The following is a 16,889-nucleotide window of genomic DNA, read 5'->3' on the forward strand; positions in this document are numbered from 1 at the left end:
GTGACGTTCCAGTTGGGTGAAGTTGACCAATTGAGTGCTTTTTAATTGATTGGCCAATCAGTTCAAAAACCGAGAAGGTGGCATTCCAAATTGGATGTGTTTGATATCTCTTATTCCCGTTGATGTTGTTGGGATGTTTACGGATTCCAAGAGCGTCTCCTTATTTTCGTGGAAAGTACTACGGTGTATTGGACAGAGAGGTGGTTTGATTAAGGAGCATTTTTTGGCCTGTTTCCATTTGATGTACCGCTACTTCTAATGTGCTGCAGTGCAGTTGTGGTAGTTTGAATATCGGTCTGATGTTGTGTTTCCATAGGATTCTTCCTATGGTCCGGCTGATCCGGACGTAGGGAAGACAATTCTCCTCGTGTTTTCTGTTGATGCGTCTGGGGGTGAGTTTGTTTTCAAGACCGTTTTGTTTTGGAGTTTTTGAGTGGTCCGTCTGATTGTCTGGAAAAAGTATCTACTGGATTGTAGGGTTTTTCGTAGGTGTAAAAGTTCTTTGTCTAGGCTGGTTGAATCGAAGACAGTGAGAGCCCTGTGGGTGAGTGAGCTGATGATTGATTCTTTTTGTGGTGGGTGGTGATGTGAGGATGCGTGAAGATATCTGTTGGCGTGTGTGGGTTTCCAGTATACTTGATATTCTAGGCGTCCATCTACTTACCTGGTGACCAATACATCTAGCAAGAGGAGTTGGTTGTTGTTTTCCATTTCCATGGTGAACTATATGTTGGGATTTCGCGAATTGATATGAGCCAGCAAGATAAGAAGGTGTTCTTTACTATGTCGCCAGATGACGAATATATCATCTACATACCTGAGCCAGAGTTCTCGTTTGGTTTTAGTAATGGCGATGGCTTATTTTTTGAAGTGGTCCATGAAACTCTCGGCTATGATGGGGAAGACTGGAGATCCCATGGCGGCGGAGGGGATTTGTTCATAGAATTCTTCCTGGTAAAGGAAGTAGGCGCTGGTGAGGCAATGTTCAATCAGTGGAAGTAGGTGTTGGGGTACCTTGTCGGATGTCTTTATGATGTCCATGATGTCGGGGATGGGGACTTTGGTGAACAGGGATTCTATGTCAATGCTGATTACAATATCCTCTAGAAATAATTGAATCTGCTTGATTCTGTCGACAAAGTCTTTTGAATTGAGAATGCGTTAGCTGGGGTTGGTAAGTAGTCATTTGAGTTCAGATGCTAGGTATACTAGCTACTACTTTATAAGTAGGTGAGTGGGTTGCACTGACTGTGGATCTCAGGGGTACATTGGCCTTGTGGATCTTGGGTAGACCATACAGTCTGGGATGGTACGATTCTTCGGGTAATAGTGCTTTTTAGTAAGGTTTGAAAGCTTGCTTTCTTTGATCGGTACTGAAGTGTGTCTTTCATATTTGGACGTAGGATCTTTCGGGATGTTCCGGTAGGTCAAGTCATCTAAGAGTGCTCGGATCTTGGATTCGTAATCGGTTTTACGGAGGAGCATCGTGCCATTGCCTTTGTCCGCTGGAAGTACGATGATGCCTGGGTTGTTGTTGATTTCTCTCAAGACTTGGCATTCCAGTTGGGTTAGAGATTTTGGCATTCTGTAGAATGTTGGTAGTTTGGTCCGGATTTGACGGGTCCAGTCCAGGTATATATAGGGATACCCTCCATGGGAGCAACCATTATCAGGTTGCCCCTTGCTCTGACGAAATGAATTGCAGTGTGCACGAATCGTCGGCAACAAACCGTTCTTCAACGTAGCCCCATCCTGGAAGTGAAATGTTAAACGGAGTTGTAATTGAGCTCTTCGTGTTGCTATTTTGTTGTGGGTGAAATAGATTTCAGTGGCATGTAAGTGTCGTGAATCGTTAAACAACCAAAGTGCTATTGCACACGTTTCAGCAGCAGCCATGTTGTTACAAGCAAGGATTAAAAAAGGGTACTCGAGCTGATTAAACACTGTTATAGCTATTACATATATCTATACAACAATATAATAACAATGTGTGAATATAGAAAGTGTTCTTCCTCTTCGAGCACAACTTGTAAGAATGTCTGTAAGTGTGTTTACATTTTGGAATCTTACGCTTCTGATGCGAAGCTCGTAAGACAGTCAATGACCGTCTAATATTGAAATGCGGATATGCATCATCAATATTAATATTAATCACGAGGCATTTTTCATTGTTGAAACGTATAATTTTGAAAAACTGGTAAATTCGAAAAATTAACGACGGAGCCAGGAATCGAACCTGGTATCTAGCGATGCTTTACCGGAGCCTTACTCCACTAGACCACCTAGCCGCCCTGACTCTGATGTCGTTAATTCCTCTCATCACCAGTAAGTTAAGTAAGTTAAGTCGTTAATTTTTCGAATTTACCAGTTTTTCAAAATTATACGTTTCAATATAATAACAATACATATGTCTTGGCGAGAGTACCAGAGGCTCACAGCGACGTTTTTTCTTCTTTTTACACTGGCTCGAGCAAAATAGACCTAACATGAACTTCTACTTCATTGGCATAAGATAACCTTCTATCCTACTTCATTTTACCTACGCAAATAAGGCGCTTACTTTGACATTTTATAATAATATCGTTGTTACAATACAGGCTACAGGAATTTTGAATTACAGTTTGTTAAATTTACTGTTCGAGTTTAGGAACTTTATGGTAAATGATACTAAAATTGTGAAGTGAAAAATGTCGATAAAAAACGGTTCGATAATTGATTTCATTGACTTTTTGTGAGCACAGACATCATTTTAACAACTTCTCAGTAGCTGTACTGAACGAAAACGGATTTTAGATGGAATAGAAGCATTAGCACTTAATTTGTTCTTACCCGTGTTCGAACCCCGTTCGCTCGCAATGTTCCGATTAGTGGTCATACGCCCTACCTACTACGCCAAACTACCTTATGGAAAATCATGACTTCATTTGATTCATAATACAATGGACGACGGTCCACACGGGCATGACAAGTAATACAGTCAATGATAGCTTATGAATAAGATATTTTCCAAATTCCTCCTTACAATACAATTTTTAATGAATTTACGAATCCAATTATTAGCTAAATTCAGTCAATTTTCAGAACGTATCAGTCAACTTACGGTGTAATTTTCACAAATTAAAAATTCGATTACTAATTCCAAAGTTCACATGGTAATTTTTTGGACATTGCTTACATCTGATATTGTTACGGATTTCGCATAAAATTTATACCTGTACAAGTTGAGTAGATTCAGAAAAAAAAATTTTAATTTCCAAAACCTGTTACGAAACTTTTCAAATGCAGTACGTTCAATATTTTACAATTCAGTTTTAAGAAATTCGAAATCAAACTAATTGTAGAGCAAAATTAATAGTAATATACATTGATTCCTTATGCCACAATATATTTTTAATTTTTACCAACTCTAGGTAATCGAATTATTTTGTATATGTGTCTGGTAATTTCAGCAGCATGTTTACTAAATTCCGAATGCCGCACAGTAAAAGAATAATAAATTTACAAATATAACAAATTTACCGCAACAATTTAATAAATTCAAAATACGCTTTTGTATTTTTCTAAGCTAGAAGCAAAATTAAGAAAATTGATTGCAAATTTAATGAAAATGCTAAATAATTCACTTTCAAACACGAAATTTTTACTTTTGCTAAAATATTGCCTACTAACTGGGTAGCGAATTTACGAACATTATTAACAGTTCTCGAATTACCTTGACTGCTTTCTTTACTGTCATAATACTATTCTCTCCCTATATTATTCTGCCTTTACTTGCATTGTTAACATTTAATTTAAGGATCTTAGATTGTGGATTGCATGCTAGCTTATCTTAACCGAATATTGTAAACTTTGCTAATTGTTGCTCCGAGTAATAGTATCGCGAACACACGCATCTACCTCTCGCTTACCACATATCCCTCTCGTTCATTTGCTAATTTCCATTCTTACCATTCTTTCCGGTTATACCGAATTTCCTGCATTGTCTGATTCTACCTAAATTTCTCGAATTGCTTGAGTGTAACTATTTTCTCACTTTTTATTAATACACTGGATACCTATTTTCTTGTGTTTTATCTACTGGGTACGACCCTTCCCCTCTACCATTATCTCATCTAAACTGAGTTAGTTGTGCAAAACCGTCGTAAAACCTGACCGTGCCTTTTCTCTGCCTTTCTTTTCTCTAATTATCTAATTGACGCTACTGCGTATGGCGCCCCACAGCAATATCTTTATCTCTACTTATCGTTATTGTTCAGATCAGTATCTGTGCCGTAGGGTAGCAGGATTTACACCCCGGAAATTATCTTAAATGTCGTGTACATATATAGATGTGAAAACAATATAAAAAACGGGCTTTTACTGTCTGTTTCAGGTTTTTGTACAAGTTCTAATATTCATCTTCAATATTGCTGCCGATTTTGTCGATTCGGTTAGATAGAAAAAAAGTTAGAATAAGTTGGACGAAAAGCGTGCGCGTGCATTACGAATTTTTACACTACTACTTCAGAGCCGAGTTTTCGATCATTAAATCAAAAAACCCTAGCACTTACAGTATTGACCATATCTAAAATTTCACGGAACTTTTCTCATTTGACATTACTACCAATGCTCTCTTTTTTCTTTCAACACGTTTTTTATCAAAATCTAGTTGAACGAGTTATTGGCAACTCTACTTTTCTGTGATTTTCTAACGAAATTGTTTAAACATTTGTCGGAGACAACGATAAGTAATAAACTCTTGCAGGTAACTACCTGTCCTTACACACAAAAGAATACTTTTGGTCAAAGTTTACTGATTTCGTATTTTTTCCCCACTTAAATGTCAAGTTTCTCCCACTACATTTGTCGTTAAAATTCTCTTCTTTTATGTAATGGTTTCCTTGCTCATTGCATTATTTTATTCAGTTTATAGTAACACATAAAATTTTCTATAAACGTCATATGGACTATGTCTTAGTTCGTCGAGTATGCTTTTAAGAATTCTTTTCAATATAAGCACACGGTCTAAGAAAACAGGATATGGCAATTTTTTATGCTCATCCGTTGAATATGAAGTTACGTATACTTCCGAGTTTTCATTGAGCTGTTTACGAGGCCATCGCGAGAGTTTGTCGAAAATTGAAATTATTGACTTTCGACAGAAGCGTACGTTAAAAAAAATGGGTCCGTCGCAGACGTAGCGCAGAAGTGAGAGCTTATTTGCGACGTATTCAAAAAATACCCATGGAACTTGTTTATATCGATCAAAAACAAATATTCACGTGTGCTTCGGTGACCGTTACGCTCACTAGCATATATAATAACTCGGCGTTTGCGTGCGCGCGCAACGCAACTCCAGCCAGCCACGCAGAGCCGCAGGGAGCGAGAGCGCGACGGTAATCAGCGAGCCGCCGCTCCTTTTCACAAGGGATGTTAGCCCCCCATTTTCAAAATTTTCGAATTTCGAGAGTTGCTCTGATTTGCTCCAAAATTGCACTACATTGCTCCAGAAAAGTATTTCAGCAAACCCAAAATTAAACAAATAAAAATAAAAAAACCATTTTTCACACCAGCCCCCCGTTTTTGAAAAAGTGATTTTTTCGCGGTGCTCTAAGTTGCTCTAGTTGTTCCGAACATTGCTCCAGAACCACAATGCTGTCAAATGAACAGTGCTCAAATGAAAATCAAAACTCGACGGGGCGCTTAGCCCCCCATTTTATTACATAAAACTTTCTAAAACTGATCTTGGATTCGTGAAAACTTGCTCTGCATTGCTCCAAAGCCGTAGGATTCTGAATCGAAAATTCGTCCTGGAAATGACGAAAAAACTTTTTATACTGGGAAATTTGTTTTTGAGAAAAATAATCGTGCGATCCGGGAATCGTTCCCGGGTCCACGAAAGCCTACCCGGGGTCTAGAGTTGTGAAATACACATGACACTGCCTGATGTGAAATGGATGAGTGCTCAATTACAAGTACAACAAGTAACGTGCAATGGCTGGGTGCTCCATTACAAATACAAAAAGTAACGTATAATAGATGAGTGCTACATTACAAATACCAGACGCAATGTGTAATGGATGAGTGCTCGATTACAAATAAAAAAGTAATGTTTAATGAATGCTTTATCCATTACAAATAAATAAAGTAATGCGTAATGAAAGCGTGATCCATTACCAATTTAAAAAAGTAATTTGTAATTGATAAGTGATCCATTACAAATTACAAATGAGAAAAAAGTTATTTGCAATTGATAAGTGATCCATTACAAATTACAAATGAGAAAAAAGTTATTTGCAATTGATAAGTGATCCATTGCAAATTACAAATGAGGAAAAAGTAATTTGTAATGGAGAATATTCAGTTACAAATTGAATAATTGCTCCACCATCATTTCATTTCGTTCACGAAAAGTTTTTTCTGGGCATATTCGTTTTTATTCTGTTCATAGATCAATACTTCACGCAGAATAAAAACGTGCAAATTATAAACTTGCGCATTGCATTTTCATTGTTTTATTGAACTGACACAGTTTTCTATATGAGAAAGCTATCATTTGAAAACCAAGTTTCTCACTATGCATTACTATTAATAAAACACATATTTCAGCATTTTCCAAAATTCAACTGTTAAGAGGTAGCAAGGCGATGGAAAAGTTTATGTAGAAAAGTATTGAATACTCTCCTTTACAAATTACCTTTTTTTTCTCATTTGTAATATGTCATGGTTCTCTTGTCAATTGCACATCACTTTTTTGAATGTGTAATGGATGAGTGCTCCATTACAAATTCAATTTCTAATTTGCACGTTCTTCTTCTGCGTGAAGTATTGATCTTTGAACAGAAGAAAAACGATTTTGCCCAGAAGATACTTTTCGTGAGTGAAATGAAATGATGATGGAGCAATTATTCAATTTGTATCGGAATATTCTACATTACAAATTACTTTTTTCTTATTTGTAATTTGTAACGGATCACTTATCAATTGCAAATTACTTTTTTAAATTTGTAATGGATCACGCGTCCATTACGCATTACTTTATTTATTTGCAATGGATAAAGCATTCACTAAACATTACTTTTTTATTTGTAATCGAGCACTTATCCATTACACATTACGTCCTGTATTTGTAATGTAGCACTCATCCATTATACGTTACTTTTTGTATTTGTAATGGAATACCCAACCATTGCACGTTACTTATTGTATTTGTAATTGAGCACTCATCCATTTCACATCAGGCAGTGTTATGTGTAATTCACAACTCTGGTTCCCGGGTAAGCTTTCGTGGACCCGGGAACGATTCCCGGATCGCACGATTATTTCCCAGTATAAAAAATTGATCTGTCATATCCGGGACGAATTTTCGATTCAGAATCCTACGGCTTTGGAGCAACTCAGAGCAAGTTTTCATCTGTCCAAAATCATTTTTATAAATTTTTATTTAAAAAAATTGGAGGCTAAGCTCCCCGTCGAGTTTTGGTTTTTGTTTGAGTACTATTTATTTGACAGCACTGTGTTCTGGAGCAATGTTCGGAACAACTTGAGCAACTTAGAGCAGTCGCGAAAAAATCACTTTTTCAAAAACGGGGGGCTAGTGTGGAAAATGGGTTTTTTTATTTTTATTTGTTCAATTTTGAGTTTGCCGAAATACTTGTCTGGACCAATGTAGAGCAACTTCGGAGCAAACCAGAGCAACTCTCGAAATTCGGAAATTTTGAAATGGGGGGTTAACATCCCTTATTTCTTTTTCTCACGGCTACAAGAAAGATATAGTAGAGACAGACAGAGCGGGTGAGAGAGGGGGAGCCTCTATCTCTCGCCTTACAGTACTGCTCTCGCTGCACTGCTGCCTTTGTCCCGTCCCCTCTCCACGCCGCTGCCTCTTCCGCACCGCGAGCTGTTTGGACCTACGAACGTACAGATGTTCAGAAAAATCAGTGCTCACAGTACTGCTCTCGCTGAACTACTACCTCTCTCCTGTCCCTCCACTACGCCGCTTCCCCTACCCGCGCCGCGGGCTATCGGACGTACGAACGTACGACGTTCAACAAAATTGTTGCTAATTCGCGGTAGCGCCGCCAAAGAAGTTCTTATTTCAAAAATGGAACAACAATTTTTTGTGCCCATCATTACATATGAACTCATATAAATTTTAGAGTTTCTCATAGAGCCATTTTAGAGATCATCGTGGAAGTTTGTCAGGAGAGACTGACATACCGACAAACCGAAATTTTTCTAGAACCCTGTTTTTCGGATACTAAAGGACTGAAAACGTGCAGATTTATTGAAATTATACAAAGTCAATTTTTCAGATTATCATAAGCAACGAATAGGGAATTATCTAAAAACTTATCTTTTTTATGCGAGAATCATGCTAGAAAATGTATTCCTAACATTAGTGGTCTATAAATTACAAGAATCCGTTTCTTGGAAATATTGTTGCGTAAGACTTTCTTGGAGTTTTACAAAGTAGCGAGTTATGTAATCATCCGTTACTGAAACGGTTCCCATTGTTTTACTAACAGACAGTATTGCGACGCGCAATCTTTCGATTTGCATGCATGAACATATATCACATTATAGAGACCGTGCGCAAAATAAACAATAGTTCCAAATCGACCGCATTCATCTCAACCGACGGTTTTAGACAAATTAACCAATCTTTTTGAATCGGTCTGTCGCGTAGGGACAGTAAATAACAGTTTCCTCGGTATTTTTGACCGCGGTATTCACGAATGTTCGTTACACGTTTAACGGGCGTAATTGTATAACAGCCCGTTATAATTTTCTGTTTTTATTGTTTTTGACCGTCAAACTTACGCTGTTTACATGTTTCATAAGATGAACAATGATACAATGAACAGAAGATTATAACGAGCCGTTATACAATTACACCTGTTAAACATATAACGAACATTCGTGAATACCGCGATGATTGTTATAACAACTAATAGCGCAGCAATCAACCGTCACTTTTCTTACACCGTGCTTAGAGGTAGAGAAAGTTCAATAATTTTAATCCTAGAAGGTTCGCGAAAGAGTAAGGGTTTGATGATGCGTGGAGATCGAAATAAAGAGGTAGCATCGCGTATATTTTCTATAACTAGTTCGCTTGATTCATCGGGTGTTTTACGGTCCGCTGGAAAATTCTGTTTGTGGGGGAAGACCAAGCTCTTTTGATGGTACTTTGTGCCCAAAAAGAGGCTTCATCGGAAAAAATTACATCCTCCCAATCACGATCAAAATTTTCATGCGCCCAAGTGATTCTTTTTGCGACATGTTTATCTGAGAGAAGCGGTTTCTTGAGTGCGCTCTGGTATTTAAGATTAGAAGCTCGTAGACATGAGGCATTCGCCGAAAGGAGACATTTTTTCGGTATAAATATTTGTTTTGTCGGAAAAATGATGACAAATAACCGCCAGACCACTCGTCAACGTTAGTCCAAGTCCCGCTGATAGGGATAAATTTGGCTACTTGCGGCTCTACTTGTACTCGCGCTCGAATTTTATACCAAGTCGGTGAAAGTGGAGGGTCTTCGCTTACAACAGCGCAGTGAATTGTCAAATTTTTTGGAATCGTAGGTTTACTTGATCCCCGGTAAAGATTTCAGTCCTTTGTAATCCTCCGTGCTATTGTTTTATCGGGTCTAATGCATAGGTGCCTATAACAGCTGAAATAGTTGATCTTCAATACAGTTGATAAAGACTGACTATGCATCCTTTCGAATACAGATTTACTAAATCGTGTCTGTAATTCTCAATTACGCTAAAGCGCAACTCAATGATGAAATTGGCGCTGGTACCATTAAAGTAACCATAAATTTTTAGCAGCGATCGTTATTTCCAAACTTCAGAATTGTATGCAATTGTGTAAACCACAACAAAGCAAAATACCTATACTCATATTATTAAAAACACCTAGTTTAAACTAATCCTAAAATGTCAAAATAGCTATTTGTTTCATTCTTCCGTTAAATTCAAGTTAGTAACTATTATACAGTCGCGTTCAAAATTGATGTTTAAGATAATCATTAAATTAACGACGAATCATCGCCATATTTCTCATCATTTAGGGGTAAAAAATTTCCACTTCCTCATCACGAAGGATTGGCAGACATTTTGAAAGATCCAAATACAGTTATGCTCTACCCAACTAATGACTCTGTGGCCCTCGACACGCTAGATCCTGTAGGAATCAATGGTCAAAAACCTTACAATCTGGTTATACTTGACGGAACATGGCCGCAAGCTAAGGTAACTTTTCGTCATTGGCTTACTCTGGTCTGACAAAGGAATTTACCAACTGTTTTAGAATTATGGTGTCAACATAAAGGTGCCACTTCGAAGTCATTCAAACAATGAAGAAAGTTCTCGGCCGTTGGGATTTATGACAAAGTTTCTCGGTGTTCTCAGATCAATTGTTTACGACAAAAAAATCCAAACATTACGTTTCGGCCCTAGTGTGGGAGGTCCTCCGCAGAACTGTAAAATCAAAATTATGATCACTATCTATTCTATACATATATCATGAAATTCGTCTCAAGAAGCACAAGTATAGATCATAATATGTATGTGACATGTTTACAAGTGTATTTCACTACTTGTTAAAAACCACGTAAAACGGATCCGACCGTCTATGCAATGATATGAAAATACGTCATACCTATTTTAGTGAGAAGAAAAATGCTAGAGAATGCAAATTCGGAAATTTTTGGTGATTTGAAAAATTTACGACGGAGCTCGGAATCGAACCTGGTGTCTAGAGATGCTTTGCCGGAGCCTTACTCCACTAGACCACCTAGCCGCCTTGACTACATATCTATTCTATGCTTTGTCAGGGTTGTTTGTTTTACCGAAAGATCAAGTTCCGATTGAAAAAAGTTCAAAAGTAGTCTACAGAATTCCTTGCGCTGATTGCAATAAATGTTTTATAGGACAAACAAGTAGACATTTAGAAACAAGGATTAATGAACATAAACGAAAGATTTTCTCGGATCCGGATAAACAAACAGCCCTGAAAAAACACAGAATAGGTAATAATCATAATTTTAATTTTACAGAAGTTAGTGTCCTCCACCGCGAGAATGATTATAGAAAAAGATTGATTTTAGAAATGTGTAGTATTATCAGAAATTGCAACATCGTCAATCTAAGATCTGATATTGACAATCTTAGTAACATTTATTACAGTTTGATTATGAATAAGTAGTGAGTCTCTTCTTTTCGCGATAGAGGTACCTAACTTCAAAGGGTGGATGCCAGCGCCATGACATCTCTAGTCCATGCTTCTTCCTAGTTACTGAATGTCTTGCTTTACTTTGTAAGTTGTCATGTTACTGTGTCGTCATCCTAGTAATCTTTCCATGGTCTCCTTCGTTCACCATTTTCCTCACTGTGAGCATCTATTTCCTGTCACTGCTACTAGTTTTTTCTCATTTGCGATCGTGGTTTACTTGTTATCATGGTCCCGAAAGAACCGCATAAAATATGAATTTTTAATTCCTTCCTTTTTTTGGTAAGTTTTTCTTCACTTTTATCTGAACCATAGCACTTAATAGCTTTACCTTATCACAGATGACGACTCAGCGATTCCTTGGTTTTTTTTCTACTGTGTACCGGATTGACTCAAATTTCGGCTATTTTGCTGTTTTCTATGTAATTCATTGTAAGTTCTCTTTCTTTTTTCTTTTGTTAGCTTCCTTTCTTTTTGTGTACTTTGGTCTGTCCCGATATTCTACAATAAGGTCACGGTTTAACTGCTTAATTAATTACAATCTTAATTATAGCTGTACAATTTTTGTTTATTTAATTTTTTTCGGTGGTAATAAATAGTTCTGAGGAGGGTCCTCTAAATTTGGGCCGAAACGTAATGTTTGGGTTTTTTTTTCGCAAACAATTGACCTGAGGACACCGAGAAACTCATTCAAATAATGCCAATGGACATAGAGAGAAAAGTGGAGTAAAAATGCCTTTTGCAAATATATTAATGATATTTTATGGACAAGTAGGTACTATTAAAATACTTATTGTTAGATCCTGAAAATAAGTCTAACTACAAAAGTAAGCAGTACTTCTAAAGTAAGTGAATTATTTCAGTACATTACTCACAACAAAATGAAAGTACAATTAGCGAGAATAAGGTTAAATCTTGTTTAATAATTTATTTTTTCTAGAAAAAAAAATGGCCATAATTTTTTTTTCAACCACGGCGTACAGTCACAAAAATTTGGGAAAAGTACGAGTTATTCAGAAATCTGTAAGGAATGTTAAAATACTAGTTTCATAATTTTGCTCGAAAAGTATCACAGTGAAAAAAAAACAAAAGCACTATACGAAAAAAATTTTTTCTCATAAATTTATTGAACTAAAAATCTGTCCATTGTGCCTATGAAAGCTGTTGACTCCCTCAATAATATATTATATGCTTAACTAAAGCGGTAAGTGAATCTTGAGGAAAATATGATTCTATTTTTTTTTTTTTTTTTTTTCTCATCGAAAACGAATCGCGAGTGAGGTCTGTTCCTTTCATGACCTGAGTATTTTAAACAATACCTAGTCATCTATAAAATATCGTGAAGATATACGCAAATGGTTTTTTACTATACTTGTCCTCCTTTGGCTTTCATATGAGATTGAAATTCGTAACATTCACAATGCACTTTTAGGGAAAATCGTTATTCCGCAATTTTAGGAGTATCTGAAGCATTGTGAAACTGAGCGAACGTTAACAACCTAAATAATATCTGACATTCTGAAAACTTGACACCTCTAAAGTCAATTTGAAGTAGCGAATAAGTGATTTCTAATGAATGTTTCGTCACGTAATGTTACCAATTTCAACCTCAAAAATTTAAAAAGAAAATGTAACCACGGATCGAACTCAATATATTACAGCAATAGGATCTCACGCATAATATTATAGCTAGGTGTTGAGTTTTGAACAGAGGGTCCGGTTTTCTTTGAATACTTTTGAATGATTTTAGGCAATGTTCCATGGTAGTCCAATGCTTTACTCTATACGCTCCTGCAAACTTGTTGGGTTACCCACCAGCGAATATGTAATACGAACTCAACCAACCGAAGGATGCTTATCTACATTGGAAACGGGTACCTTTGCACTTTCTATTTTAGAGGGAAACTCCCAGCTGAAGGATGAACTTCTACGTCCGCTTCAATACCTGTGCCGGTAAATATGTTTCCGTATTTCACAAATTTTTGTAGATAATAAGGTCTATGGGTGAGAACATTTTCGTTATTACTTAAGAGCAAAATGAGATATCGTACGACTGTTTTTCCGGGTTTTATATTGTTGGAAAATGATGCCCAGCATGACGCCTCATGACACTATTCGTTACCACTAGAATAACGGAAAGTTCCTCACCCTTAAATATTACAGTCCCAAAAATCCGTGAAATACAACTACAACACGTGGTCAAAAACCATATATTTAAATAAATTTCCAGACTTGAATGAATTGCTGAATTTTAAAATCACGAAATTATGCATTGTCGAAATTCGCACAGATTCCATTGTTTTGTTTATCAATTCAAATACCACCAGATGTTTCAGATGCATAAAAGAACAGGCTAATTAAATGAACATCGGCGGATAATTTTTAGTGTATTGTGTGACAAGGGACGAAAGTTGGCGATTGCGACCAGTGTGAAATTTGCACGTAAGCGAAGCGAGGACAGCAATAACACGAGTTGCGATGGGAGCAGGATTTTAGGGGCAAGATGTTTCAGCGCGGAGACGATTCAGCGCGGCGACGTGTTGTCGCTGGGATGATTTGACGCAGCGACGTTTTGGCGCAGTCTGATTCGTGGAGCCGATAGAATATTTTTCTACAGAATATTTGTTTATAGAACATTTTCCTTCGGTATATTGTTGGGGGAGACCGAAGGACTGGTTCTGCATGAATACTGGTTCAAATTAAAAGTTAAACAATTTTTTTTTACCCCCAAGCATAGTATCGTCTAAAAGTTGTGATTTTTCAAAAATTCCAACATGCTGATGGTGACTATTGCAACCTGGATATTGGGATAAGTTAGGTCTTTGTACGACAGGGGCATAATCAAACCCACACCACACCATCCCTTACGAAAACGCGAGAGGTGACTGTCGCGTCCCAAAGGATAGAATAAGTTCAGCCTCCGTATGACAGAGGCATAACCGAAATCACAACACACCATCCCTTACGAAAACCTGGAAGGTGACTGTCGTATCTCACAGGTTAGAATAAATTCGGCCTCCGTAATGACAGGGGTATAACCGAAACCACAACACATCATCCTTACTGGAATATTTACTTTTTATCGTATGTGCATGAAAAGTCGGGTTTTGCATAACAGTTCAGCAGGTGGAAAGTAGCCAATTTCATCTAAGTATTGTAAAGATAGGTGCGTGAACTTTCTCTGCAATTCCCATATTTATGGAACACGTGCGGAATTTCCCAATGAATTATTATTGTTTTTTCTTAAGCACGAAGCAGTCGGCTACCTAGAAAGAGTCCTCGCGCCCAACTGGTCCTGCACCGAAACATCCGAGGAAACATTCCTACGCCGAATTGTTTCTGCGCCAAAATAGCCTCCGGCGAAACGTAGCGCACGCAGTTGCAATTGCCAACTTTTGGCCCGAGTCACACACGATAGTTATAACAAGCGAATGAAAAGTAATGGAGCTTTGGGCACTGAAATATAATAATACTCGTATACTGGCACGCTCACGGTATGGCTCGGTATACGGCTGGCTTTCCGGAGAGAGAGAGATAGCTCAGAAGTGAAGGGCTGTCTTTCTTACACCGGTACAGACAAGCTTGTACACCGAAGATCAGTGCCCCTATAGCATATATTTTCTTTTGTAAATTAGTAACATTATATTTTTACTTAGACTGTTCCGCGTATGCTTAATAGCTAGTTAAGAGATAGCACTTTACTTCCAAGCTATATCTCTTTCTCCGAAACCCTTACCACTGCAGTGAGCGCTCTAGTGTTATTAGGCCGCTGTCCCATGGTTCGGAATTCGTTCCGTACGGAAATCTAATTACTCTTCAGCACCAATCAGAGGCTTTTCGGGCGATCCGTTCCATATGCATAGGGTCAAATTACGTACTGTCAACGGAAGAGTGCATCCGTGAGATGCATTTTTGTGTGCGTAACAAGAGCGTAATCAAATCGAGGTTAGAGAAGATGAATCCGTCATTAGGTCTTGTCAGTATACCGGGACAATCTCTTGAAACTATACATACAATGCGCATGCGTCATATAATTCAATCTCATTCGTCGGTGAAATCGCTTTGCGGCGATATTTTCGTCTGCTGAGCAGAGCGCCAACGTACACAAAATGAAACTAAAGCTGTAAATCTCTCGCGCGTAAAGCCGTGGATTGAGGTTGTGCTGCTGTTTATTTTTACGTAAAGTGAATTGTTTAAAAAGAAGAGTATCGTTCAGCAATACCGCGGTCAATATCGGAAGATATCCAACCGACGCAATAAAGAATTCAACGGAAAAGCAAATATCAAATGATACAGAAATTGGGTGTTATTTATTGAAAGAAGAATTCTGAAATTCAATGTGAAATGTCATTAACAAGTGGGAGTCTGGACAAACAGAGGTAGGTAAGTAAAAACAAAGTTTATTGTGAACAGATTCTTTATTTACATAAAATTAAAAATGCGTCTCATTAACGATTTATGTTTCGTGCATTTTATTGGAAATTAGTTGTATCAAAAAATACCAAAAGATCCTGTCTGATAATAATAGCTTCTAATATTTTCAGGTACGAAATAATTCACTGTCAAAGCGGGACTAAATTTGTCAGGCATGGAAGCATCTAGGTAAATTTCTAATTACGTGATCTTTGACTATTACAATATTTTAACATGGATTCAATGATGAAATTATTTTTTTTTTCAGCAGGCTGAAAGTTTAAACCTTGATTAACACCAAGAAACTTATGCCTTACCTGATGGTCAAAACGTTTAGGTGGCAAGGATCCTGGTTTCTCGAGCGGTGCAATCATTATAACCATCGAACCTGGTTGTTCCGTCAGACATCAGGTGCCAGACTGAATTTCATCAGGCCATCGCCACCTTCTTAACATCAGTTGAGGCAAAATTGAAAAGCGGGATATACTACAGATGATAATGGCTGAATATCCCATCATTTTACTTTGATCGAGCCAATAGCGATAAGTTTGTTACTTAACCGTTGCTGCCAATTCATTCTACCGAGGAATCATTCTGTGCACCATTGCAATTCAAGCATTATTATTGACCAGCATTGTTTTTCAAACTATACCATTTAATTTGGTATCTTATTTTGAAGCTTACTTTTACTCTCTTTGGCATTAAATTCAGATAAATAGTTTTTCAAGTCCTCAATTAGATTCTAGGGTTGAATTTTTCCAGGCAAACTGAATCAATCTAAATCTAGAATTGTTAAATAACTACAGTTAAAAATGTCTTTAAATTAATCTTAGTTGACGGTGTCATCAGGCTAGCTAGTTGCACGATAACTTAAAACCAAATTTAATTTTACACTCTTTATAGGGTCCTACGCTAAGACTGAAAGCTTGTGAATCTCCATTTACCGCAATTATTTCTGCATTTCATGTTAGCATTGTCTGGAGCAAAAAAAATCTCATTTTGAGATTGGAAACGGAACCTGAAACGCAGAAGTTATTCAGTAGCACGAATTGAAAACCAAGAATTTTATAATGGTTCCTGCAACAAAGGGACTCTTTCCAAATATCCTTGTTACAAGGTGATGTTCGGAGGACTATGAACAAGATATTGTATCGGATTACATTATTTGGAAAAAAAATCTTCATAAACTTCGTTAAAAATTAGATATTAATTTATTTTGATGGAATAAGGGACACAATCTTGAATCCGATAAGTCGATATCT

General features: G+C 37.3%; 1 protein-coding gene across 2 annotated transcripts in view; it reads left to right on the forward strand.

Annotated features, from left to right (window-relative positions):
- Dtwd2 (DTW domain containing 2) overlaps positions 1 to 16,889 on the forward strand; it is a 69,745-nt gene that overhangs the window by 43,663 nt on the left and 9,193 nt on the right. For both annotated transcript variants that reach the window (XM_046626262.2, XM_046626263.2), the window contains exons 3-4: positions 10,055 to 10,235; positions 12,965 to 13,167. In XM_046626262.2, coding sequence (XP_046482218.1) covers positions 10,055 to 10,235; positions 12,965 to 13,167 — 384 coding nt within the window. The remainder of the gene's footprint in view (positions 1 to 10,054; positions 10,236 to 12,964; positions 13,168 to 16,889) is intronic.

This window comes from Neodiprion pinetum, chromosome 5, assembly GCF_021155775.2.
Source record: "Neodiprion pinetum isolate iyNeoPine1 chromosome 5, iyNeoPine1.2, whole genome shotgun sequence".
NCBI lineage: Eukaryota > Metazoa > Arthropoda > Insecta > Hymenoptera > Diprionidae > Neodiprion > Neodiprion pinetum.